The 27,824-nt window shown below is 41.0% G+C and overlaps 2 protein-coding genes across 2 annotated transcripts in view; both read right to left on the bottom strand.

The window, feature by feature from the left end:
- Nucleotides 1-3,348, bottom strand: part of EPGN (epithelial mitogen) — a 9,899-nt gene extending 6,551 nt beyond the window's left edge. The window contains exons 1-2 of the mRNA XM_024208709.2: nucleotides 3,312-3,348; nucleotides 2,685-2,774 (exon numbers count right to left, since the gene is read on the bottom strand). Of these exons, the coding sequence (XP_024064477.2) occupies nucleotides 2,685-2,774; nucleotides 3,312-3,348 (127 nt within the window). The remainder of the gene's footprint in view (nucleotides 1-2,684; nucleotides 2,775-3,311) is intronic.
- Nucleotides 3,349-7,186: 3,838 nt separating this feature from the next.
- MTHFD2L (methylenetetrahydrofolate dehydrogenase (NADP+ dependent) 2 like) overlaps nucleotides 7,187-27,824 on the bottom strand; it is a 61,895-nt gene continuing 41,257 nt past the window's right edge. The window contains exons 6-8 of the mRNA XM_024208707.2: nucleotides 20,853-20,945; nucleotides 15,878-16,003; nucleotides 7,187-7,299 (exon numbers count right to left, since the gene is read on the bottom strand). Coding sequence (XP_024064475.2) covers nucleotides 7,187-7,299; nucleotides 15,878-16,003; nucleotides 20,853-20,945 — 332 coding nt within the window. The remainder of the gene's footprint in view (nucleotides 7,300-15,877; nucleotides 16,004-20,852; nucleotides 20,946-27,824) is intronic.

The following is a 27,824-nucleotide window of genomic DNA, read 5'->3' as shown; positions in this document are numbered from 1 at the left end:
ACACACACACACACACACACACACACACACACACACACACACACACAGAGTCCACGTGTGCACACGCATCCACATGCAAAATATCCAAAAAACACTGAGTGCCAGAGGTAGATTTGTATAAACTACAAATGCCCAGCCTTAGCTCCAGACTGCAATACACTTAATAGAAATTGCATCAGACAGAGATCCGTCATTTCTTCTGCATTATCTTTGATGCATATTGCCCCATTTCTGAGCAGGTGAGAACTAATCATCCCCAGGGATGCTGGTAAATGTGTCAAAGAACTTATCGGACCGCTGTGTGACAGCTGATCCATCAGGGGGCTATTTGGAATAGGCTGTGCAAAACACACCAGGAATTGGCTGGTGGGCGTGCACAGGTTCTTTTCCCTGCATTTTGAGAGTAGTATATTCACCCTCAGTTCCTGGCACTCAGCTGATGACGCTGAGTATGTAGATTTTCATCTGTGATCCAGCTCTTCTAACTCTCTCCCAGTTCTGTCCCACTCTGAGTAAAACAAGACCCTTCCTATCTCCCCAATTCCTTCCTGCCGAACATTGGAAGACGTCCCCCTCAGGCAGGAAGAAATTCTCATATTCCCTATCAACTTCCAGGCAGCTGCCAGCCCAGCCTCCCGTCTCTCCATATTGTTTCTTTCCTCCCGCTGACCTTGCCACTCAAGGTGACCCACCAGCCCCTAATTTTTGCAGTTGAGGATGACTGTATACGACATGCGGACTAGGGAAGGAGGAAGGTTCCTGGCTGATGGGTGTGGGACTCAGCTCACTCTTGCCTGGATCCACAATCCCACAGGATAGTGCCATTTCCAACCTGGCATTCGCTTGGGAGTTAATTAATTTCCTAAGGGTTTGTTATTAACATGTTTTAATTATGAGCTTCCTTACTTCAGTATTTAATGACTGTTCCACCTGCCTAGAAATGGAAGCTGCAAGAATGGAGTGAAAGGATGTGGCCAGTTTCACACAAGAGTCTTTAAACACTTCCTTCCACCCCGAAGTCCAGTCTTCCAACTCTTAAAGGGTTACAGTTTTTAAAAGCAGAGGACTCCGATGAAGTGGGTTTTAGTCCACGAAAGCTTATGCCCAAATAAATTTGTTAGTCTCTAAGGTGCCACAAGGACTCCTTGTTGTTTTTGCTGATACAGATTAACACGGCTACAGCTCTGATACTTGTATCTGCAAACCCAATGTGCAATTGCATGCCTGTATTTGTGAGCAATTGTTAAAGCCATCGTCTCGCTGACTGCAAATATCCATTTTATATCCGTAACGACAGCAAGTGCACATTGAGGTGGTATAGCTGCCCATGTGACTTTGTTCATGCAAGTGAACCTCTCATTTGTAAAAATCTGGCCCATAATAAATTGTCTCTCTCTAGTACAACCAGTATTTCAGACAGCAAGGCTAGTCAATGAATCACAACATAAATGTCTACAGCCCTGTGACACCAAAGAGCACCATTTTTTCTTCTTTATCCAATGCTGGAAGAACACCCATGTCACAGAGAAACACTCTAGGCCACATCATGGGCTCCATCTACATCAGGGGAGGGCAAAGTACGGCCCACCAGCTGTTTTAATCTGGCCCTTGAGCTCCTGTTGGGGAGCGGGGTCTGGGGCTTGCCCCACTCCGGTGCTCCTGCCGGGGAGCAGGGTCGCGGGCCACTACACGCGGCTCCCGGAAGCAGCGGCATGGCCCTCCTCAGGCTCCTACGCATAGGGGCAGCCAGGAGGCTCTGCTCTGAACACTGCCCCCACAGCTCTCATTTGCTGGGAACCACGGCGAATGGGAACTGCAGGGGTGGTGCCTGCGGATGAGGCAGAGCTGCCTGGCCGCGCCTCCGCGTAGGAGCCGCAGAAGGGACATGCTGCTGCTTCTGGAAGCCACTTGAGGTAAGCGCCGCCCGGAGCCTGCACCCCTGCGCCCCAACCCCCTGCCCCAGCCCTGATCCCCCTCCCACTCTCCAAACCCCTCGGTCCCAGCCCAGAGCACCCTCCTACACCCCAAACTCATCTCCAGCCCCACCCCAGAGCCTACACCCCCAGCTGGAGCCCTTCCCCCTCCTGCATAACTTGGGATAAGTATCAACAGAGGGGAAATTATTTTTTTGTAGTGACCCAGCCACTGCCAGTCACTACAAAAAATAATTTTCTCTCTGTTGATACTCAGACCTTCTTGTCAACTGCTGGGAATGGGCCACATCCACTTTGATTGAATTGGCCTGATTACACTACAAAAAGTAATTTTCCCTCTGTTGATATTCACCCCTTCTTGTCAACTGTTGGGAATTGGCCTTGTTAGCACTGACAACTCCACTTGTTAAGGCAACTCCCATCTTTTCACGTGCTGTATATTTATACCTGCTACTGTATTTTCCACTCCATGCATCAGATGAAGTGGGTTATATCCCACGAAAGCTTATGCCCAAATAATTTGTTAGTCTCTAAAGTGCCACAAGGACTCCTGGTTTTTACTGATACAAACTAACAGGGCTACCCCTCTGAAACTAGCAGAGAAATGTTCGCATTACAATAAACGCTACCATTTGACTAAAGGACAGTCACGTTAAGAGTAGTTATCAATTCAGCTACACTCAGTAGATAGGATTTTTTTTTCAGTCTACAAATGCTTATTTGAGACAATACAGAGCAGAGCAGAAATACCTTCTGTGTTGTTTTTTGCCCAGCTATTCCATATGTCTGTGGTTAGCGACGAAACAGTAATAGCGGCCTCTTCACCCAGCGCTACCATTGCTGTAGAATGCAAACACATATTGGCTTTAGCAGGAAAACACTTTTGCATGAAGCTTATTTCATCTGTACAAATGTGTCCATTAAATGGACGGCTGAATGCCTAAATTTAAATAATGAGGATTTCTTTTTATTATGTTCTTGCCTCTTTGAATTCCTTTTGTCACAACTTAGTTATGACGGTGGGGAACAGAAAACGAGCTACTGTTTGTATAGTCTCAGAATACATATCCATGCTGTTATAAATCCCATTGTAATTACTTGATATTGTACACAATACAGTTCATTATAACGTGCTATATAAGGCATATCTACTGATAGATACTCTTTAAAATGATGCGAAATGAAATCATATCTATCCAAAAATTCAGTGAAGTCAGAAACTATTGAAACTAATTTTGTTTCTGAATTCCTTTGAGCTTTTTGGATTTTTTTCCCCACTGCTTATTACAGAAAATATGAGTGAACTTTTCTTAAACAAATGTATAAATACAAAACCCTATGTCTATAAGACACCAATAAAAACCCCAATAAACCTACCTCTTAGCAAAATATATATTAGCATTCCAAATGCCATATCTAGCAGCAGATTAACAGCGTTTTCTTCGCTTCTTTCCAGAGAGCTGGGTTGTTCTGCTTACCTGTGCTCATGTGCCTTCCTTGCACTTATATACCATAAAGCGTCGCCTGCTGTTCTGACCAATAAAAAAAAAAAACGTGCATCTGGCAACAACCTAAAGCCTCAGGGCAACCACACATTCATTTAGGAAACTATCATTACCTAGCAATCTGCTCGGGTTTTCTTTTGAAACACCCGTTTCCTATTACCTGTAGGCATAATTGTGCATGCAAGGACACTGTTTTATGGAGAAACCTGGTATCTGTCAAAGCAGAGTAACAAGATACAATGAAGCAAAAGTCAGTGAAACTAAACGTATGTACTACTTACAAATGAGAGATATTTTCTGTGTGGCTTGTATTTTGGGGGGCTTATATTATTCCTAGAGAGGAAGGATTGGCCAATGGTTAAGGCACTAGCTGAGAACTTAGAAGACACAGCCCTCACTGAAGCTGATGGGTGTGCTAGCCACCTCTCATTCAGGCTAAAAAGGGAGCAATGAAATGTCTCTTTGTTTAGTGATAGCTGAAACAATGGGAGACCACCACCCAAGGTACTGGCTGCACATAAGGCCTGGGCAGAGGCTTAGCCATGCATGCCAAGAGGTTTCCTTGGAACTGATTGAAAATGCAGGGGTTGGGGCATTCTTTGGTTGGCGCTATGGGGGTGAGCAGAAAACCTGGGGAAAGCCAGAGAAGAACTGGTAGCATGGCTGTGAAAGGAAACCAAGAGGGCTTCTCTTTGGGCAGACTATTGGGCAGGAAGGTAGACTTGGAAATTGTGAGGAAGAAAACTGATTCTTCCTGTTTTTTTCTATTGTGTGCAGGGAAACAGGACTCTGTTTACCTTCTTTGTAAATAAACAGGGTTGCACTGACAAATATACCTCACTCCTATCACTCATTGCTCTTTCTAATGGAAACAATCCTGCAAGGCCCTCCATATTGGCTAACAGCTCAGGCCAAAGGGGCGTCAAAAGCCATATCGGTACCTAAGAAGATACCTGAAAGATAGTACAACATCAGTTACATTTCTATTAGTGTTTACAAGTAGGAGTGGTCCCTCCCAGGGTCACTAATTTAATCAGCAGTCCCTGGTCCAGCAAAGCACTTGTACATGCAAGTAGTCCCATTGCCCTAACTCTCACACATTGTTATGCTCACAGAACATAAGCAGCCACTTCCACTTTCTCAACAGAGAGCTAGAGGGAGGGACTAACATTTCACAATGTAAGGATACTGTGGTACATCTCTAATGTGTCTCACTGTGTCAGGTTATTCCTCTGTGTTGTGTTCCTCTCAGTGACCCATCGGATTAGATCCAGGAGCTTCACTTATCAGGAGGCAAATGGTGTGATAGCCTAGCCCATTCAATTCACTCTCCTGGGAATGCATTACAGCCAGGAGGTTTTGATCTTTGTCAGGTGTGCTGAGTCACTGCACACCTGCACATTCGTGGGGTGCAGCTTGTGTTTTATGCCTAGGTGGGTAACCCTTGCTAACAAATCACAATTCAGGAGGATAGCTGGATCAAGCGAGCTTTATTTTCTATAGCTATCCATCCATTCACCCACCCACACAATAGGAACTTAATTGTACCAGTACCCACAAGGTGGCTTCTTCATTATCAATAGGTTCAATAGGATTGTATCCTTATACCCTGATCCTGCAAACACTTATGTCTGTGTTTAAATTTAAGCACGTGCCTAAGGCTATGTCTGCACAACTGTACTGCTGCAGCTGTGTCGCTGTAAGGTCTCTGTGTAGCCGCTCTCCTGCCGGCATAATTAAATACAGCGGTAGCTATGTTGGCAGAAGAGCATCTCCCGCTAACATAGCGCTGTCCACACCAGCGCTTTTGTTGGTGAAACCTGTGATGGTCTGGGGGTATGTTTTTTCACAGCCCTGACTGACAAAAGTGCTAGTGTAGACAAAGCCTATGTGTATGCAGGACTGGGACATTATTTGTACATGGTTGTTGACACGGTTTATGCCTCAGGCTTCAAATGTTCTTCCTGTAAAAAACACATTACAGAAATGATCATTTTATTCCGTTCATTTGGCACCACAGTTTTATTTACTTCCTTGGTTTAGACTATTTTGGCCACCATTAATTTTTCTAAATATGTAGAAAAATGTTAGCAGAAATATCAATACTTTTACTTTTCATTTTTGTATTTTATGTACATTTAACGAAAATAGCAGGTATTTGGTGTTTAAAAACGAAACAGACAAAATTGTCATAAGAAAAATCAGTACAAATGTAACTTTCCAACTTTTTTTTATTGTAGAAAGTACATTTTTGTAATTGAAGAAATATTCAGCATTATATTTGGGCTTTTTTCATTCAGGCAATCTACAAACTACTGGCAAGCATCAATGGCTCTTGATTAGAGTAAATAATCAAAACCCTCTCTACTGAAATTCAGAGATGTAAACAATGGCCCAATCTGACACCAACTGACGTCAGTCGGAGCTGGAGTGGGCCCTCAGTGTTAATAATATATGCAGTCATCATCAGAATGGCTTATTATTGGTATTCACTGGCATTCCCATTTTAATTTTACATCGCATTTGATTACTCTAATCCAGTTTTTGAACTGACTCTCTCTCTCATTGAATGAATAAGTGAGCATCAACATTTTTATTCCTTCTTTAAATACAGATAAATATTTCCCATTCTCCCAAGTTTGCCTCTTATTTTTATAGCAGTAGTGTCCTCTTCCCAATGTCACTCTTCTGTGGTCACTGAAGTGAATAGCAAAACTCCCATGGGACCAGGATTGGGCCTTATGGCAGAGACTAAGAACATAAATTGATCATAGGAGGCAAGAGGGAATGCAGTTCATAGTTTTAACACAACTATTTCATTCTGGATGATCTTTTCCTCCCCTTTTATGTTACCAATGACACATTTCTATAGTAGGTTTTACTATAGACTTATTAATCCCAGTCCTGATCCTGCTAAGTGATCCATACATGGTCACATCGTAGGATCAGGGCATATCAAACACTGAGCATGCTTAAAAAGAAACACAACACACTGCATGTGTAGCAACACATTTGGCTAACGAAGCCTGGATTGTGAAGGAGACAAATTCTGGTTTCCATTCTAGTGCACGTAGCTCCCACTGACTTCTGGGTATGTAGATAAGGTCAGAATTTGGCCTTTTGTGTGTAAGCTTATTTTAATATAAAAAAATCTACATGCTGAATGTGAGCTTTATGATTTACCTTTATGATTTCAGCATGACTGGCATGCAGTTGAATCTTAGGTTTGAATCTTGCATTACTTGGGCATGCAAAATTCCTACTGACATCAACAGAAGTTTTGGATTTGCAAGGAATTCAAGATTTAGAATAAATTTTTCAAAAGTGTATAAGTGACTTGGGAGCCTAAGTTCAATTTTCAAAAAGTGATTGAGCATTTAGGAGCTTAAGCGTCATTAACGTTCAATGAAGTTTAGGGTCCTAACTGACTAAGTCACTTTTGAAAATAGGACTTAAGAGTAAAATTTTCAAAAGCATCTTAGTCATTTTTTTTTATAAACAAGATTGACCCACAGAACAACAATACACATGTGACAGCTGTGACTGCACTTTGTTTTACTCACAATTCAGCTGCAGGAGGTAACAGAAGGTATTGCAACATTTTGTAAATCATCATCAGATTCATAATATTTTACATGAAAAAATAAATACAATGTAGAAATAAATATATTTGTAGTAAAAAATAAATGTTTTATGTATCAATAAATAGAATGACTTGGATTCATTTTTTAGTGTAGCAGTAGCTCTCTAGTAAACGAGCTTTTTAGCAGTAACGAGCGTGTTCTTCAAGAGCATGGCAACAGTCATAGGTCCTACGCCTCCCGGGACTGGAGTGATAAAGCCAGCTTTCTTCTTTACCTCTAATATAAACAGAAAAAAGATACGACTGTAAGAATATTTCCAAACAATATATTTTCAAAAGCTCTGATATTTCAAAAGGGTGCATGAATTTACTGTATCATCTCAGGAAAGTTTGGGAATCTCGCTTTGAAAATAAAAAAGGACGTCCGAGTCACCTGTGCGTCTGGTGGATGGAATTACAGATGGGCTTCCACCACCACTGTTCTAAAAACGTACAAACAGCAGGGCTGCACTTGAGATTTGAGCCCTCTGTCTCAATCTGGCCTATCACCTGTGGCCAGAATACTTAGGCCTGGTCTACACTGGAGGTGGGGATCGATCGAAGTTACGAAACTTCAGCTACGTGAATAACGTAGCTGAAGTCGACGTACTTAGATCTACTTACTATGGTGTCTTCACTGCAGCAAGTTGACTGCTGACACTCCCCCGTCAACTCCGGCGTACCAGAGTCGACGGGAGAGTGCTTGGCGGTCGATTTATCGCGTCTTCACTAGACGCGATAAATCGACCCCTGGTGGATTGATCGCTCCGGAGGCAAGTGTAGACATGTAGTGTCCATCAAAGGAAAGGGAGGAGTAAAAAGAGAGAGGAATTTACTGGCTAACATGGCTTAGAGATCTGGGATAAGACCAAAAGACAAAGTTGGGGCTGAATGGATCCAGCGCCTCAAGTAATAAATTCTCACAGGGGTCATCAGTTTTACATAATTAGTTTCCTCAGAGGAGGCTGCTGAAAACTACACCAGCAACCCAGTCACAAACCATGAAACATTCCCCCCCCCCCCCGCCCCGCCAGGTTAGGACATTCTTTCATTACTCATAAGAAATACTAATGGCAGTATCCTGGACATTTAAAAAAACAGCCTTTAAGGACACAGGAGAAATGGAGAACAGTGTCATAACAGTGTCATGTTAACCTGTTGGCATGGGAGATGGAATTTCTTGCTACTTATATATTTTGCATAAGGTTAACCATTGGAACTCCAGGCTAACCACTTGCAAGGGAATCATTTAACTTTCAGAAAACCCATCCAATGATGGAATGCAATCAATAAATTATGTGCTAGTTGTGGTTATTCTACATGGAAAGTCTATTTCTGCACTCAACTGTCCAGACGGCTGCAGCGCTTGTGATTTTTTTCGGGTTGTACATCTTCACCTCCCCACTACCAGCTTCAGAATTGGCAGTGCTAGCTCTTAAGGAATTGCCAGAAAAATCAAACCCTGTTGTTCCTGCCAAATGCATGAAACAGAATAGAGGAGTGAACTGGAATTGCTAAACAGCATTTGCCACTGAGTTGGACTCTGCATAGCAGGTGGACTCTGCTGGAGAAAGTTTGGGAAAGGCACCTATTCACAGCATATATACGTGGATTAAGAAGGAAACATCTTTTTTTTTTCCTAAGTGGACCATGTTCATCTCTGATGTAAGTGGGAATATCCCACCAAAGTCAGTAATGGGCTGAAATTGCACCGTTATTTTCAAATTAAGCATTATATGAGATCCATGGAGATTAAGGGCTAGAAAATTAGGTAGCTAAAATATGAGGAATAAAGTTACTTGACAATACTACCGATACATTAAATGTACATGGATCTGGTGCTCGACTGGTGAGTAAAATGAAAGATCTTAGAAAGAACCATTGACAGAAGAAACTAAGGGTTGCTATTAGGTTAATAGACAGGATATTAATTAATTTTCTAGCTATTTTTTTGTAACGAACAATTGATTATGAATGAAGATAACTCTCCATATTATTTTTTGCAATTAGGGCCTGATGCTGCATCCACTGATGTAATTGACAAAGTTCCCATTGAGTTCAGTAGCACCAAATCAAGCCCTTACTGAGGCGAAATCTAGTAGTGGTAATTAAAGGTGATAGGGTTTTAATTACTCCATTGATTGATGCCACCAGACATGTTAAAAGCTTTTTGAAAGGTAAACATAAATTGCAATGTGTTTTTTTGCTTATATTATACAATAAGAATGAATTTGATGAAATATGACAGTCACTCTTAAAATTCTCGGATACATGATTTGCATTTTCTTTTATTAGTTTTATAATTTTGAACAAATTCCTACTCATTTTTTGATTGAATTTGGTGTGTTAATTTAGTCAAGTTTTCACTGCACTGTCCCAATCAATGTCATAGTCACTGAATGGAACTATACCCGGGCCTGAAGTAATATTAGCACATATCAAGACTGTTATCCTGTATTGGGGAGTAACGTAATACTAATTAAAACAGAATGCATCTCAAATGGAAACAAATTTGTTTCCAAATGGTAATATTTCATGGTTTTCTTTTCAGAATGCAATTTATACCATCTTATTTACAAAGAGAGGCAATATACAACCTGAAGATGTTTTTCCTGTAGAAAGCTTGGCAATGAAAATCATGCATAGTATTAATTAATTACCTGAAGTGCTGGTGTCCCTGTTAGGACTAAATGCATGGGGTGCTGTTTTCCCCAGATGCTGGGCAGTTCCTATTCTTGCACTGAATGTTAGGTACTGTATGCTATGTTATGTACTGTATCATTATCTTGCATCAGAGTGGGACAGAGGTTTACTTTTGTACTGGCTTACATAACTACCTGCCTAGGATCAGTTTGCAAAGGACAGTCCAAGGGCCACATTTTTAAAATGAACAATAGGTGACTAAGTAAAGCCATCTAAAAATGAGTTTGCCCCTGCAAAAGGGTGATTGCAGTCTGGTAAATCCCTAGCTAGAGGAGTAAATGTGGATGTGTTGAATGCATTTTTTGCAGACAAACTTCGGTGCCCAGATCTGAAAATTTGGCTCTGAAACTTCTAAGCAGATTTGGTTTGATTGTGCAGCTTGATAAATCAGCGTGTGGTTTCTGAGCTGGCGTTTGGATACGACAGACCTATCAGCAGCAAATGTGTTGCATTGCCAATTACTTTGTCTCACCTTCACTTTTAGGTGATGTAAAAGCTTTAGCCTCTGAATCTGCTTTAACTGCATGGAGACTCCTGAAACATACAGTGCCCTAAGCATTTATTTGGCAGTCTGGAAAACGCCAGTATTCTAATTAAGCGCCTAAGGGGAACGAGTTGTCATTTTGCAGCTTCTTTAGAACTTTAAAATCTCTCTTTGATTCTTAACAAGAAATGAAAAGCCGATGGTTTCCTTGACAAACAGGATCCTCGACTTTGGAAACAGTCTTCATTTGCTAGGTTCCTTTAAAGTTAAAAACTTCAGACATCGAAGAGGATTAATCACACAATCTAAGAGTAGATGACAGTGCTCTTATGCCAACAAACTAGACTCATTCTTATCAAAAACAGCCAGATACAAACATAACTTCACTCTTTGAACTGAACATTTGTGGGTAACAGTCTCAAGGAGTAGTCTGCAACTTTTGCAGCTCAAAAGTTGATGTGTGTACAACAGTCACAAGAGCATTTTGGCACAAACTTTACGTTTAGCACGTTATTTACTTCAAATGGTCATTAATTTCAAATACAACTTTTTCATTATATATTTCACACATAGTACTATTTTTTCCCCTATGTGAACATCTAGGCTGTGATTTGCCACTTTGTACAGTAGTTGCACACCAGTGTAACGCCATTGTTTCTAATGGAGCTACTTATGATTTACAAAGGTGAAAGTGAAAGGAATGCCGGCCCATAACATTTGTTCTATATGATCTGTAGCTAGCAAGCTATTTGTGCAGTGCCTAGCACCATAGTATGTAGGTGCTTTGTAAAGTAATTAGGAAGAAACATGCATTGTCTGCCCACATTAACTCTACTCCTCCCATGGGTGGAAAGGAAATGTATCCAAAGTGTTGGTTTTTAGGAGGAGGGTTTGTATTTGTTGCTCTGTTTGTGTATGTTTAGGAGCATACTTTGCTCTGAAAGGGGAAACACGTAGACTCAACCTGATCTTCAGTGTGTAAGATGTTCCACAGCCAAGAGCCTCGATCCACGTGGTAGAGATGCTTGCAGATATTGGCCAATTGTTCAAAACATCCACTAATGTTGGATGCCCTACCTCAGACCCTTAGGGTATGTCTACACAAGGAGTGCTTTGCTGATATAGCTATACTTGTATCCTAGCCCAGCAAATCGCTCCTAGTGTGAATGCAGCTTATACTGGCAAAACTGAGCTTTTACCAGTATAGCTTAGTTTGTTTGAGAGTGAAGGGATGGGGGTGGGGGGCTGGAATAAGCTATAATGGCAGAAGCTCAGTTTTGCCAGTATAGGGCTTTTGCCAACACAGCTCTGTCTGGGGTCACACCTCATCATACTCCTGACCAACATAGCTAGGCCAGCAGAAGTTTGTTGTGTGGAGCTAAGGCCTGATTTTCAGAGGTGCTGAGTACCCACAGCTATCATTGCCTTCAACAGAAGCTGTCTCCTTTGGTCCAAAAGAGAAGATCCAAACACACCAGGACCACCCGAGTGAGAAAATGTGTGAGTTTGAGCAACGTCTAGATATAACAATGTATTTAATAGGTTTGGAGTGTAGTAAGCACATAGAGCCAAATTAAGCATTGGTGTACACACTGAAGGCAATGGACTAACAGCTGTTTACACCAGGATTAAATTTGGTTCAGAGACCTACAGCAGTAAGAGACAATCTGGATGGAAAGAGTCAGGCCTGATCCTGCTTGGAAGTCCATAGCTAATTTCACATTGTCTCTGTACTTGGACCAACTAAGAACATCTGAGAACAGATATGGTGTGCATCTATGCATGGTCAGAAACTCTGGATGTTTTGTGTAGAAAATATGCTATGGGTACTTCAAAAACTGTTGCAGCCATCACATTAACTATCCGCTGCAAAATCCTTATTGACATATGGAGGCTCTGCTGCAGCCTTCCTGTTGAGCCATATGAGAAACACCAGGAAGTTATCCGCAAATGTCAGGTTATCCCAGGCACATTAGAAGTCGCTATTGAGAAAAGATAGCTCAGTGGTTTGAGCATTGGCCTGCTAAACCCAGGGTTGTGAGTTCAATCCTTGAGGGGGCCATTTAGGGAACTGGGGTAAAAATCTGTCTGGGGATTGGTCCTGTTTTGAACAGGGGGTTGGACTAGATGACCTCCTGAGGTCCCTTCCAACCCTAATATTCTCTGATTCTGAACTTTGGGGACAGGGTTCACTTGCAAACCAGATACAAGAGGGGAGGTTTTCAAAAGCACCTAAGGGAATTAGGAGCACAACTCTCACTGACAGTCAGTGGAACTTGTGCTCTTAAGCCCCTCAGGCGATTTTGAAAATCTCCCCCACGACGAATAGGGGGAAATACTGAAAAACTCAAACACAGTGATTAGGCCCTTTGACATCAATTCATGTACATGGAATAGTTGGTACATGATCAAGTGCTGCATAAAGCCCATTGTGTTGGGCCTGCACCAAAATACTTATTCCTCTTTTGAAACTTACTAAGCTATTTATTTTAATGATACTTGGTGGAAGTGAGTGCCACAGGCTAATTATATAATGTTTTGTATGTTGCACAACTATTCCATATTACAATTGTTATGTTTGTTTCCTTTGAGTCCCGTCAGATGTCTGTTTTATCCTTATATTCTGGGGAAGAGTAAGCATGAACACCCACATGATTTTGATCCTCATCTCTGCTCAAATGTGAAGCTTGAAAACTTCGTTTTGTTATCGTTTCTTTGAGCATAAAGAGAAATTTTATAAGTACCATAAAGTAAAACTTTATAAGATCTTCAAAAACAGATGTAGAGAGCCATCCTGAATTCCCTCCAGCAGAGGTGGGAATTCACCCCACTGTCCACTTTTAAAGCATTTAAAGCTTACTTTAGTTTAAAATAGCATCTTTCAGTATTGATAAAGCAGGGAATCCAAGATGTCAGTTGTGATGTGGCAATTGACATTTCCACCTTGCTGTGAAAGGTGATCTCAAATCATACTGCTTGATTCATCCAAGCCATATTTATACATTTTTCTTATAAAGGAAATTTAAATTTGGATTGCCCACGTCAGACTTAATGCCCCACTTTCTATTCCAGTGCACATTTTTCTATGTCAAGGACGGTTTAATAGTAGGGAACAGCTGAGATCAGGGAGGGTGGCAGGATGGAGCCAGGTGACACTTTAAACTGTTACTGCATATTACTGCTGGCCATTTAAAGCATCTTATACTCAACTGTAAAAAAAAAAAAAAAAAAAAAATCAGATGTGTATAAATATGAATTCAGCCAAATGGTCAATTTGTATATTAACTGATTCTAATTCAGAGAATCATTAAGTTAATTCTCAGTACAATACTTTGGTCAGTTTAAGATACTGTTGGTAAAAACAAACATGTAACTTAAACACATTAAATAAAAATGCAAATATCTAATAACTCAGATTGTGATTACTATATCATTTTCACTTGATAAGCTGGCTCCACTTCTTAAGTGCTATATCAAATAATTTGCATGTAAATGTTTTACTTTACAGCCTATATGCATCAGATTGTTGCTGGTTCATTAGTATCGGTGAAAGTTTCACTAAATCATTAATCAAAACAAAACAATCTCCCTATGGCAATGTGCAGCTAAGTACTACCTGTAACTTCAGTGGCATAACCCAAGTTAACAAAGTTCCTCCCTCCTTCTGGGATCTTCCCTCACCCCAGGTAAAATCCTGAGGAACAACCCACTGCAGAACTTGTCAAGACATACACAGCACAGTAGTAGGTCTACATGTACAGAAACTTTGAATCACGACCTGGCCATCCGGATATAGCTTTATATTATATTCAGATTTCAGAGTGATAGCTGTGTTGTTTTTGCTGATACATACTAAGGAGGAGTACTTGTGGCACCTTAGAAACCAACAAATTTATTTGGGCATAAGCTTTCATGGGCTAAAACCCACTTTAGCCCACGAAAGCTTATGCCCAAATAAATTTGTTAGTCTCTAAGGTGCTACAAGTACACCTCATTGTTTTTATTATATTCAGAGTGTCAGACAAACTTTTTAAGAAATCAAGAGAAATGTGGCACACAAATTTAAGATGTGTTTATGCAACTCATGTTTCCTTGTATATACTAGTAGTTTGTGGAACTTTTGTTTACTATATTTTGTTGCAGTTCTGAACAGCATCTGCTATGTAACATTTCTCGTACCATTTTACCATCTTTTACTTACTACCGTACAAAGCAGCAAGTGAAGAGAGCATTGTTACAATTGTATTTTCACAATAATTTCCTGTATATCTCTATTTTAAATATGCAATTATAGATATGCACATACATGTCTAAAATATATCTAGGATCAAGCCTGTTGCTCTACTCATGAGAGTAATTTCATTGACTTTAATAGATCTGTGTGTGTGAGTAAAGCAAGCAGGATTTTGACTAGTTAATGTATGTGGCACTCTAGTAGTCCTTTTAAAAACATTTTGAATACAATTGTGCTGTCAGACTGAGAGCCTGTATGCCAAGACTTGAAAGATTATTTTAAAAAAATGTGAATGAATTTCATGCATATCAAAATGAGGGGCCAATAGCTAGAACATGGATAGGTGTAAACTTCCCACACACAGCTCTGCCAACAAACTTTAATTTTGAACTGTAACAATCCTGCTAGTCCAGTCTGGAGCTTCTTTTGAGCAGACATTGTCAATCAAGACGTATTGTGCAGTTGTTTGGTAATACATTGCACAAAAAAGGACACTAAAATGAGATCAATGTGCACATTGTCATTTGTGATCTAAGATAGGATCGTTTGCACCCTGATTTTCAGGATCAAAAGATTTATATATAGCAAGTCCTAGCATGGAGAAAATTACTTAAGCAAAATTAATATCATTTTAAAATATGAGTTTCCAGTGGAAGTGCAGAAAGATTCTTGATAACATCAGCTTGACCAGTGATGCTGTAATACATACTATATGCAATTGGAGTACCTAAACTTGTTGAGGTCTGGGAATTGCTTTCTCTAAGGCCTGGTCTACACTGGGCGGATCGATCTAAGTTACGCAACTTCAGCTATGTGAATAACGTAGCTGAAGTCGACGTACTTAGATAAACTTACCGCGGTGTCCTCACTATGGTGAGTCGACTGCTGCTGCTCCCCCGTCGACTCCGCCTGCGCCTCTCACCGAGCTGGAGTACAGGAGTCGATGGGAGAGCGCTCGGGGATCGATTTATCGCATCTAGACTAGACGCGATAAATCGATCCCTGCTGGATCAATCACTGCCCGCCGATCCGGCCGGTAGTGAAGACATACCCTTAGTGGTCATGGACACAAGATGCCTAAAGGGAGCAGGGAAACTTGGGGAGGAAGTGGCACCACAGCCCTTTGCCATTGCTTCCCCTGCACCTGTCATGAGTGCTGGCATGCATTTTATAATTATACGTTCCAGTTTCCTTTAAAAACAATCATACTTGGGCTCTTTAATAGAGTATGTATTAAGCTTAGATACAACTTCTTGCTTCTTCAATACACTTCTTCAGGTGAGGAGAAAAGATTTGATTTGACAAATTAATTTAACCATCTCTTTTTTAAAATAATCAAATACCTTAAACCCAACTTATCCAGTCCTTTTATATCAGAAGGGGTATTTTTCTTACCTTCAAAGTCCACATCCCCTACTAATTTGGTTTTCCCTGTCAGAGGGTCGTGGATATGGTTGATGCCTACGTCAATCACAACTGCACCTTCTTTAACCATATCAGCTGTAATCAACTTTGGAATACCTGAAATCATCAAGAAATATTTGATTAACACAGCCAGATACAGAACTAAGTAATCTGCTTTTAATTATAGAAAAGGCAGGAAAAAATTGGGTTTATTTTTTCAGCATCTTTGTCATAGTTCTGATACACAGAAAACACTATGGTTTTAACTACATTTTGAGGGTCAGAAACAAAGTTGATGTCAAGAGGAGGTGTCTACAGTGAGCAAATAATTTCAATTAGGCTATGTAAGATCCTATTTCTACAGCACATCATTGGATTCTTTGATTTTCCATATATTTAATTGTTAAATACTTGACATTCCAACCATTTACCTGAACAGTGTAAAAAACTGTTTACGTAACATTGCTGACACAAATTTTACTATTCTAGAAGCAGATAAAATATTGCAACTGTTCAACATCTACATGCAGCCACTAGGAGATCTAACAAGACATTGTGGACTCAAGATATGCAGGTGACACACAAATCTATCTATCTTTCACTACATATGAAAACACCACTGTCACCAAGCTAACCCAGTACTTGACTGAGATCAGTTCATGGATGAAGAACAACTGCTTGAGGTTGAACCTGAGCAAGTGGAGGTTACGCTGCTGGCAGAAGTAAACGCAGAGAAGCTTGTAGCTATGAAACAGTCTCCTTTGATTGAAGATACACACCCACAATTGGTTAGTCAGTCCACATTTTAGGAGTGCTCTAGGATTCCTTGCTGATGCTAAGCAACTCCATAACAACACTAATAAATAATTCTACTACCTATGGCTAGTTAGGAGATTGCATCCCATCCTGATGGATGATGACCTGGCCTCAGTAAAACATACTTTCATCAACTTCTAGCTGGACTATAGCAGTGCAGTTAACCTGAGCGTGAAGCCCTCAGCAACTGAGAAATTCCAACTTAACTCAAGCGCACGGTGCATGTCTTCAACCAGCCACCACTAATAAAAACAACTTAATACACATAAAAAGAAAAACTCACATAATTCCCCTCAGCTCACAGAGAAGATGGGAGAAAGAGAAAACCACACATGACAGATGATAGTTACATCACTTAAAACACTATACTGGAAGATACCACGGTGATGAATGTGGTATAAGAACCAGAATAGAATGGAAAGTTCTCTCAGTATTTGCAGTTTTAGCTAAATTTCCTTATAATCATGAGAGGAAATAACTAGAATTCTGCAAATACCAAGGTTGTTATCCAAAGTAATTGGTAAGTATAAGGGTGACCTCTTTGTAGACACACATTCATCCTGATCTTACTCCCATTGAAGACAACAGCAAAACTCTTTTGATGTCAATGGGAGCAGGAATGGTCCACAAAGACTTTCTTCTTTGCAAGGATCCTCATCGGAAGGGGCTTGATTTTAACACCCAGGCTTGTGCAGAGAGATGACTGCTCTAATCTGGCCTCCAGGCTCTGCTAAAATCCAACATAAGCTCTTTGAACCATTTCAACAATTCTCTTTGATGCAGAGAAAAGCCCTACCTCTCACGAACAGAATTTTAGCGCCATCTTTTTGAACTGTGTTCCAATATTTAAATAAACTTTATAGCATTTTATATTTTTAATGTAACTTATTGCTATGGCTTTAGAGACAATCACAACAGATCTGACTAGACATCAGCTCACTTCTGGCTAGGCAAATAGTTAATTAACAGTTCCCTCAACTGTTAAGACAAATACTATATGACACTAAACCATTATGTGCTATTGAGGAATAAAGTATAGAAATACTTGTACATTACCTACGTATTATATTTTACATGATCTAATCAGAATAACACTCAAACTACTCAAAGCCATTTCCACATTTTCTTACCGATTACATTACAGAACCCCCCGCTTTTTAAATGAGAAGACATTCCATCTTTAAAATAAAATACAGTCTTGCTTCATGAGTTATGGGGACACCTTCACTCACTTGACGCTGCCACTCTTTAGTAATATGGTCATTCTAATACTCTAAAACGGAACATCTGCAGTACCCCTCAGAGATATATATTGTAATAGGTTTCTCCTCTCCCACTAGCTGGGTCACAGGCAGGAATGGTTTGAGAGAGCTGTGGGGGGCAGGAGAATAGAAAGCAAAAGTGAGTGTTTCTGGATGCAAGCAGTTTTAGGGGAGAAAGGGACTGCTGTATGAGAGAGGTGATACAACATTTCTCTCTCTATATTGCATATAGATGAGCTTGAAAAGTGTTGAGAGAGGCAAATTTTCTAATATACTTTCCAATAATGTTGAGAGGTGCTGGCCTATGTCTATTTCATCAAACTGTTGCACAATAAACTGGAAGTTGTACTGGTAATAGGACAACTCCACAATTTTATGGGGGAAATTATCTGAGTGGCATAGGGATAAAGGCATACTCTACAACTCTTATTAAAGCTAACAGGAGTTGCACAGCTAAATCCTTTATAAAAAGGTTTGAGAACATGCCTCATTAATAGAGTAATATTTAAACTAAATAAAAAAATCACCCTCCCCCACAACAAAATTAATAAAGTTATTTAATTCTGCCTCAGCGCAGAGGGCTGGGCTAGATTCAGACCCTACATTTCTAGGATTCTGTGATTTACCAAAGCCTCCTTTGTAGATCAACTGCTAGGAGATCGCTGTCTCCTAACATGCTTTACTTCTAATATGTGGGAAATTCTTAAATGCGTAGGTTTGGCAGAAAAAGCTAATTATCTATTTTTTCAAAATCACAATTTAGGCAGAGCCCTTCTCCGCAAGAAATCTGAAATAAGAACACTTGAGGAACTGAATAAACCATTGGCTTGATAAAATGCAGGCTTCAAAAACTAACAATTAAAATGAAGCTAGAGGATTGCATCATGAGTAGCATTTATTGCAGAAAAGGAGTCAAACTGGGGGCCAGCCTGCAAGTGGGGCCTTCTATAGATGTCTTAGGAGCCGCCTCCTGCTGGCACTTCCCACATACAGGCCTGTCACAACTGCGGCCCCGCCACAAATGGGGTGGGGAGGAAATAGGTTCATGCCCTGAACTCCCTTCGTCCTAGCAGCCGAGCAAGCCAGGCACAACAGTGAGAATATTGCACCATCCCAGAGAAAGATGCAGTCTGCACAGTTCCTGTGAACTCAGGGAAACTTAAAGGGATTATGCCTTCCTGAGGCACTATCTCTCCCTGAGCTTCCACTGGGGCTGTGCAACTCCACGCCACACCCAATACAGGGCTGTGCGTACTTTGCACAATCTAGCCCAGATAGATCTCGTATTGTGTAATGAGTGTTGTATTGTGTTCCTGTAACACAGGGGTTCTCAAACTGGGGGTTGGGACCCCTCAGGGGGTCGTGAGATTATGTGGGGGGTCGCGAGCAGTCAGCCTCCACCCCAAACCCAGCTTTGCCTCCAGCATTTATAATGGTGTTTTATATATCTATATCTATATCTATATCTATATATATATATATATAAATAAATAAATAAATAAATAAATAAATGTTTTTAATTTATAAGGGGGGGTCACACTCAGAGGCTTGCTATGTGAAAGGGGTCACCAGTAGAAACGTTTGAGAATCACTGTTCTAACAAGTGACATGAAGAAAAAGTGTAAGGAACAGGTATTGCTGAATTGGTACTGAACGCAGTTTAACTGCAAGCATAGCCAACAACTAACTCTGTTCAGAAGCGGTGATTAAACCCTGACAGTAAGTTCTGATGAACTACTAAGAAGCATTTATCTACACAGACATGCTAAAGAAAATGATTCCACATCCTTTATTATTTTCCACTTACAATTTGTGAATTCTGGTTAAGTGCACAGTCTAGTAATCACCATGTAGGAGATCTGAGCTTGTTTTCTTGCTCCTAAGCTGGCATGTGAAGAAGTGCATTTAGCCTGTCCGGGAAAGCAGCACCTCACTTCATACTTGAACAGAAATGATAAGCCTCAGAGTAAACCATCCCCATCCCTATTCCCCTGGAAGGCAGTTAGCAAGGCTTGGGGGTTGGAGTGTGGAGGAGTGATGGGGGAGGCGAAATGACACAAATTCTGTGTACTGCAAGAGGGGCTCAAATGACCACTGTGAAAAAAAAATAATAGAAGAACTGCATAGACATTGGCCAAACTTGTTTCTAATGTTGTTAGGATGTATATTAAAAATGCCATTAAAGCAACATTTGCCATCCAAAGTTGGAACTCTGATTAGTTCTTTATTTAGTAAAGAAAGGCCAAATGAAAACACAAGTATTTCTGTCTACATATCTCCAGTAATATCAAACCACTGAACTTTCCAGTTACTAATTATAGAAAATCCATTCTTTCAACAGCCCATTCTTCCATTTACCTCTTTATACTGCAATTGTACAAAACAAGGATGAACAACACATACATAATACCAAAACAACCGCATTTAATTTGCCAAGACTGCCCTTAATTCTAATAGCAAAAGAAAGACACTATTGTTACCTGAGCATGGCCTCCAGCTGGTTTAAGGAAACCCTACTGTCAGAAGCAGAATGACTCACCATTTTTGTAGAGTACAGAAAATGTTTTAGTTTATATAATTATACCTGTATAAGCTGTGCACTGACTGGTTTCCATTCCTGAGTTCATCCTTAAGCTTCCCTAAGGGGAAGGTGTCATACCTGATGAGAAACTAGTTTATGAATCTGCAAATATGAAGGGCAAGAACTGAGGGCCAAATCTCTTTCCTTACTCAAAACAACAGACCCACTGAAGCACCCTCAGCAAGCATGATCACAACCCACTTAGTTAACACATTTAAAACAGCTAATGGCCCCACCGTTGTAGAAACCAAGCACCTGGTGAGTTTTTAATATTTGCCACTTTAGTATTAAGGACACTTAGAATTACCTGCAGCTACTATTATAATGTCAGCTAGTTGGGTATGGATCTTCAGCTGTTCTTTTGGAGTATATCTGTGAGTAATTGTCACTGTAGCATCACCTGTAATGTACAATATTCACAATTAATTGCCATTTATAAAACTCCCACAAAGTATTTATTAACATGCGGAAATGATTCATTAGATTTTGGTATATTAAGGACACACATTCGATCAAATAAATTCCTGTCTTATGATCTGACACATCAGATATATTTCTTTTTTATGATCGGAAACTCTTTTTCAGCATATGCAGAATGCGATTGCTTGCCTTCCCACATGTACAAAGAAGTGCAACCACATTACTCCCATCTTTCAAAAGCATAACCCAGTGCAGTTGTTTAACAGTGTGGACTAAATTCCTTCCTAGGTTAACGTCACTGAGTTTCATGGAATTACATGGGAATGAATCTGGCCTCATGAATCTATCTTACTAAATGGGATATGAGTATAGCATTATAAGACCCCTTCACTTATCACAACCTAAAACACTGGATGTAAGGGGACTATGTTTATAACTTTCTCCTCATATGCCCTTGGCCATTCATCTCTCTCTGTGCCAACTATACACCTCTCCTGCCATTCTGTGGCACAAATTCTGAGGGAGACTATGGACTTCTCTATGTCTACAACCTGAGGCAACAGCAGAGTTACCTTCACATCTCTGCATTTCCCGCAGGTCAGAGTTTAGTTTTCAATGTATGTTTTGGAGAGGTTTGAATATACAAAAAGGGCAATGAGTGGTAATTAATGTTAACTGGAGCAGATTCATTCTTATTGATATTTCCCCTCAGATTTGGAAACGGTTCATCATGCAGGAAGGAGACATCTATGGCTCTGCCTCCGTTCTATCCACAACAGAGCTTGGATTGCATGGGGATTCCTGGGAGCTCAGACAGCAATATGGAAGTCTACCACCAAGGATTTTCCGCTTACAAAGCTCTGCCAGTGGCTACCATTAGTTTCACGTTGGGGGCCAGCACATGGAATATCACTGTTGATTGCAGTGGCCCTAGCAGATTTCAGAGAGAGGATTTCTTTAAGAAACATACATGCCCCAAACAATTTAACAACACTGTCACTATTTGTGTATCTGGTAAAACTCCTATTAGACAGACTTGAGAATGCCTGTCACTGTGCCCACTTAGGGGAAGAAATTAGCCAGACCAAATCATATGGTATTATCAAGTGACGTATCTTGGCTGTCCTATGCCTTCTTCTCCTAAACCCCAGGAGAAGCGCAAAGATAGCTCATCTCACACTGCTCAGACACATATTATTCCATTAATATGGATGCCAGAAAAAGTAGAAAGGAAAATGTCTCCCAAATCTCCATTTCTGCTTTTCTTTCATTGCAGATGCAGAAAAGTCTTGTTCCACCATCTCCTGTTACTTGCTGTTAAACAAAGAGCTGATCACTCATCTGTGCCAGAGACCATAGGAAGAGTTTTCATGCATGGCAAATGGAGGCCTACAGTCTTTTGGGCAAACTCAGAAGCTCTGGAGACCTGCCCTTGCACGGGTGTATGTATTTAGGCAAGGACAGTTCTTCTGTGGTGCCTAACACTAGATATGAAAAATCGTACAATTGTGGGGTACCTGAGAGTAGCCCATCATGCAAATCAAGGAGGTTTGTGAGCATGGGGACCAAGCTTCCTTGTTGTCTTCCAAAAGCAAGGAGGAGATAATTGGGAAAGCAATGAAGGTAACAATCAGCAAAGGAGACTCTTCCCAGGCCCTGAGCTTGATACCAGCTCTCTTTCTCTTTGCTATCTTCCCTGCATATCCTGAACCTGTTTCACCCCATGTTTTTCACCCTCCATCCATCTCAGGTCCCTTGGCACATTGTCTCCTCTTAAAATTTTACATTACAATTTTCACTATTTCAGTCCCTGCCATCTGCTCTGACACCTCAGGAACATCTATTATTGACCAAATCTGCACCTCATCTCATTGCTACACTTTTCTTCCTATACCTTCAAACTGTGCCCTCACTGGATTCTTTGTTCTTCTTCCCTATCCATCCTTCATGTATCCACCCTACTGTGAAGGTCACTCCCTCTTCCAGCATATGCCTGTACTTTATGTGCTCTCCCACAAGAGAAATGAATCATGAATACTACGGTAATTGGCAGCAGGGAGACACCCAGAGTGTGGGAACAGCTTCATTGAATCAGTGGACCAGAGGAGGTTACACTGAGAGAATTTAAAAAGCTGTTGCATAACCCACTTATCTGTTAAAGCTTATCCATAACCAAAGTTAAAAACAAACAAGGAAAAAATAAAACCAAATAAGCTAAAGGAAACAAACAGGCATAGACTCATAGAGACTGGAAAGGGTGAATCCCCTACAAAGTACCCTCTGGACACCAGCATGCAGATCTGATCTAACTGTTCAGCACTGAGGCTCTTTGTTGATGGGGTCCCTGGGGAAAAAAACCCTGGATGGTTGGCTGGCTGAAACACAATTCTAAGTGACAGGAGATAGACAGAAAAGGTGATAAGGGGTCAAAGGGAGGGCAGCAACTTTCCGTACTCAAATTCAGGCTCTAAGGATGAAGAGCCTGGCTGCAGCTGACTCTGGGTGTTAGCTGGACCATTCTTCTATAATCTCTTAGCTAATAGGTCTGCTGTGACAGCAACACCCCCAATCATTCTTGTCAAGAATCCTATAGGCCTTGAGGTTACTTAAGGCTACATTTTCGTCCCTTAGCATCTTAGGGATCAATAAATGAAAGGAAATGCACAAACCAGGTATGGTGGAAACAGAAAGGAGATGTTATTCTTTCTGGAAATCTGCTCTCATATCTTTCAACTTACTGATTATCATTGGCACAAAAAAAATTAATGAGGGAGCAATTCCACTGGTTGTTTAGATGGCAAAAGTTTATCTTCTTCAAGGATCTCTCTCTCACATAAGTGAATGGATACTTTAGCCAACCTGCTTGCATATTGAGATGCTTATATGAGATGAACCTCTTTTATAGTTAATTTATTTTTTCCACCCAAATTGCAGAAGAACCAGATCTCCTCTTAGGAAATTAATGCTATGGGTTCATTGATATAAATAATAGGCTCCAGATTGTCTGCATTGATCCATTATTGCTGAGATTTCAGGAGAAAGCACTGAATGCCTCACATTGCCAGGACAATCTAGACTCTGGAAAACAGCCTGAGGTGTAGATGCTATCCTGAATGGAAGAGCTTTATGCTGGTACTAATCATTCCATGTTACCAAGTGCAGGAATTGAGAATGCTGTGGAGCCACTGGAATGTGTAACACAACTCCTCCGAGCATAAGTAATGCCCCAGCTGAGCTGCTGCCGCCACTGATCTCAAATTTCTTGTAAAAAACAAAAGAATTCAGCTATTTTACATCATAGCTTGGTATCCTTAAACCTCAAATGAACTGTGAAGAACAGGGTAGCATGCCTACCTTCCAGTTCCAGGCTAAAACTGCAATCCCAGAGATGCAGTGCTGTAGACCTGCACTCTTTTCTGGACTGGTGGGGAGATCAAAAGGGACAAAGCCACAGAGGAGGAAATGTCCATGAGGCAGCAATTAGAAACTGATGTTATCCGTTTCCATTCCCTTAGGGAAAAGAGTCAAGGGAGGGGAAATATAGACCGTGACATTATGGAATCCAGACCCAAGAAACATAGATGTGTATCTAATAGGGGATCTCTGAAAAAAGAGCCACCTTTGCAACAGCAAATATGGGTACAGTTCTCATTAAGATTTTAGAAAGGAAGACTTTTATAAAGCTGAAAAGTCCTTCCACACCAACTTTCACCAAAGAAACTTCCTCTGAGGAGAGGAAATGCCAGCTTGTTTAGAAAAAAATACCTTTCCTTCATGTACATAATCACACAGCCTTTTGAGCTATTATATTGCTGGCCAGAGATTTTGCAAAGTCAAGAGTAGGCTGGAAACTTAATCAGCTTCTTAGGATGAACATTACAGGCTTTCCCTAGAACTTCTGAGGAAGGATTTGTCCTTAGGCAATCCCTAAAGCCAAAGAACTGGCAGCTGCATTGAAGAATGGGCTTCACATGCACAGCAGTTATCACGGGACTTGTATGAACCTCAAAGTAGGGAGCTTTTCTGTTTATTTTGTGGTTAGGTTAAAATACCATAAATATATTTTTTCTATACACCATTACCTAAACTTCAAGAATAAACTTGGAGGAAAAGATTTTGCTGACTAAGGCTTTTTGTGTGCTCCTGCAGAATCACTCCACCAACCTGCAAATAGAGTTAGGATTGCAGCCTGGTTTCTAGAGCAGCGGTTCTCAAACTGTGGGTCAGGACCCCAAAGAGGGTGGGACTCCATTTTAATGGGGTCACCAGGGCTGGCTCAGACTTGTTGGGGCCTGGGGGCGGGGCCAAAGCCCGAGCCCCACCGCCCAGCACCAAAGCCAAAGCCCAAGGGCTTCAGCCCTGGGTGGCGGGGCTCAGGTTACAGGCCCCCTGCCTGGAGCTGAAGCCCCTGGGCTTCGGCTTTGGCCCCCCTGCCCGGGATGGTGGGGCTCAGGCTTTGGACCCCTTGGGGTCATGTAATAATTTTTGTTGTCAGAAGCGGGACGCAGTGCAATGGAGTTTGAGAACCCCTGTTCTAGAGAAGAATACGATTTCCTTTCTGAGGCCAGCATCAACTTTCCTGCCAAAGGGATCAGATAGGAAGGTGTTGCCATCTGCAGGACAGAAGGACTTCTAGAAACATATCAGTATAGTTGAATCCAGCACAGGAAAAGAGCCCCATAATTGTGATATGTCTGTAAAGAATTTGTATCAATTTATCAAAACTTTTAGATATGGGGGATTCCTCATCAGGAACATCTCTGACCTCCGATACAACCTGATCCTGATCAGATAAAGCTAGACAAGTTCTGTATCTCCTCTCAGCATCTAGAAAGATCCCTCCGTGTCCCCAACTTTTTCAGCTTTAAGACAAGCCTGTAAATCCATAGAAAATAATTTAATCCAATTTAACGTTCCTCAAAGAGTCACTGTTTGAGGATTTGTATTTATTGTACTCACTGGGTTCTTAGGAGGAAGAGGAAAACCTTTTAAAGTTTCTTTTGAAGGTGTGTGGGTTTGTTTGGGGGTAGATGTCTTATTCTTAGGAGAAACTGAGGGTGACTATTTTTACTTACTTTTCACCTTTGCCCTTATTGGTGGAGGAGGGATCATTGTTGTCAGAGAAAGAACCACTCAGAAGAAATACAGAATGGGACTTGGTTTAGTGCGATTTGGCAAGGAACAGAGGGCTGTTCCATCAAGAGGTCATAAATGTTTAAAGTGTGGTTCTACTCTAACCAGTGGCTGCAAAAATGACACTGTGGGATTAGATGCTTATTGCCCTTCACTGATTTCAGATAAAATTCTTAATTTTATAAGTAAAAATATGCATTTTAAAAAATGTTAGACCTTCAAGCCCTCCGTGAGATCTGAAAGTCAAGCTTTTTTTCTTTTCTCCTCACTCATCATCATCAATTACCCTGAGCCAAAATGATGTGCATTGGATTCCAGATGCTCCTTAACAACAGGTTACCGTATGCTAGGTGGGGCATCATTGGTGGGATGGTCTTGGGACATCACACTGTGAGGTTTTTGATTTGTCAGGGAAGTCGGGATCAGAATGAGGGAAGAATTCTGACTAGTATCTTACTTTTTAGAAGTCAGATGGTAAGAGGTAGCTGGTTTATGAGGGTAGGTTCAAACACTGTATGATGCAAATTATAACTCTTAATGTAACCAGGAAACATACACGCTTTAAAAAAAGATTTATTCCATTAGATCATTTCACCACAATTAGAATTAATAATAGAAAATCCAATGAAGGTTCCCTTAGCAACTATCTCCTTGCTCTCAGGGATTACAAGAATGTTGTCCATTATCTGAGCATTGGGTAACTTGACTACAATGCAGTAAATAATACACATAGTATACATAAAAGAACTTCACTTTGTTTTATAACCAAAGATGTGACTACTGTTGCAGATTACAAACGTGTAAGTATAATAGATATTTGTAATCTGCAACAGTAGTCACATCTTTGGTTATAAAACAAAGTGAAGTTCTTTTGTGTATAGTATGTGTATTGTGTGTATTATAGTACGTGTAAACGGAGTGTTTTGAGGAAATCAACAAAACACTTCCCTTGTTTTATCATTTCCCTCTCACCTGGGCCCTGATTCACCTGGGCTGCGGCTGAGCTGAGGTTGCGGGCACCTTATAAGTACAAAGGTGGCTGTACACTTCTTTTGCACCTCCCAGAGTAGGCTACAGCAGAGGCTGCTCTAAATATGCTGAGCCGCAATGACTCCCCACAGAGCCACCTAGCACTCCAGTGTGGCTGAAGTGCAGAGCTCCATTCCACTATGACAGGGGCTGTATAAGTTCTGCTGGCTATATGCCTCTAGGGAATCCCCTCCTTCTAAGGCTACGTCTTCACTACAGGGGGGGTGTCGATTTAAGATACGCAAATTCAGCTACGCGAATGCGTAGCTGAATTCGACGTATCGCAGCCGACTTACCCCGCTGTAGGGACGGTGGCAAAATCGACCTCTGCGGCTTCCCGTCGACGGCGCTTACTCCCACCTTCGCTGGTGGAGTAAGAGCGTCGATTTGGGGATCAATTGTCGCGTCCCGACGGGACGCAATAAATCGATCCCCGAGAGGTCGATTTCTACCCGCCGATTCAGGCGGGTAGTGTAGACCTAGCCTAAGACTGGGAGCTTTCCACAGAGCCATCATACAGGGGTCACAACACAGGGCAGAATCTAGCCCTTTGTGTCTGTAATTCAACCATTTTATAAAGACTGATTAAATAGGGATGGAAATCATGCCTACAAAGACAACTTTTGGATCGTCTACAAAGCTCCTATCAAGCCAAATAAGGGTTAAACTGATAGAAGCATCTTTAATTAATTCATCC

This window comes from Terrapene carolina, unplaced genomic scaffold (assembly GCF_002925995.2).
Source record: "Terrapene carolina triunguis isolate 2854851 unplaced genomic scaffold, T_m_triunguis-2.0 Scaffold136, whole genome shotgun sequence".
Taxonomy (NCBI): Eukaryota; Metazoa; Chordata; order Testudines; family Emydidae; genus Terrapene; species Terrapene triunguis.
This window is presented reverse-complemented; position numbering and strand designations above follow the sequence as displayed.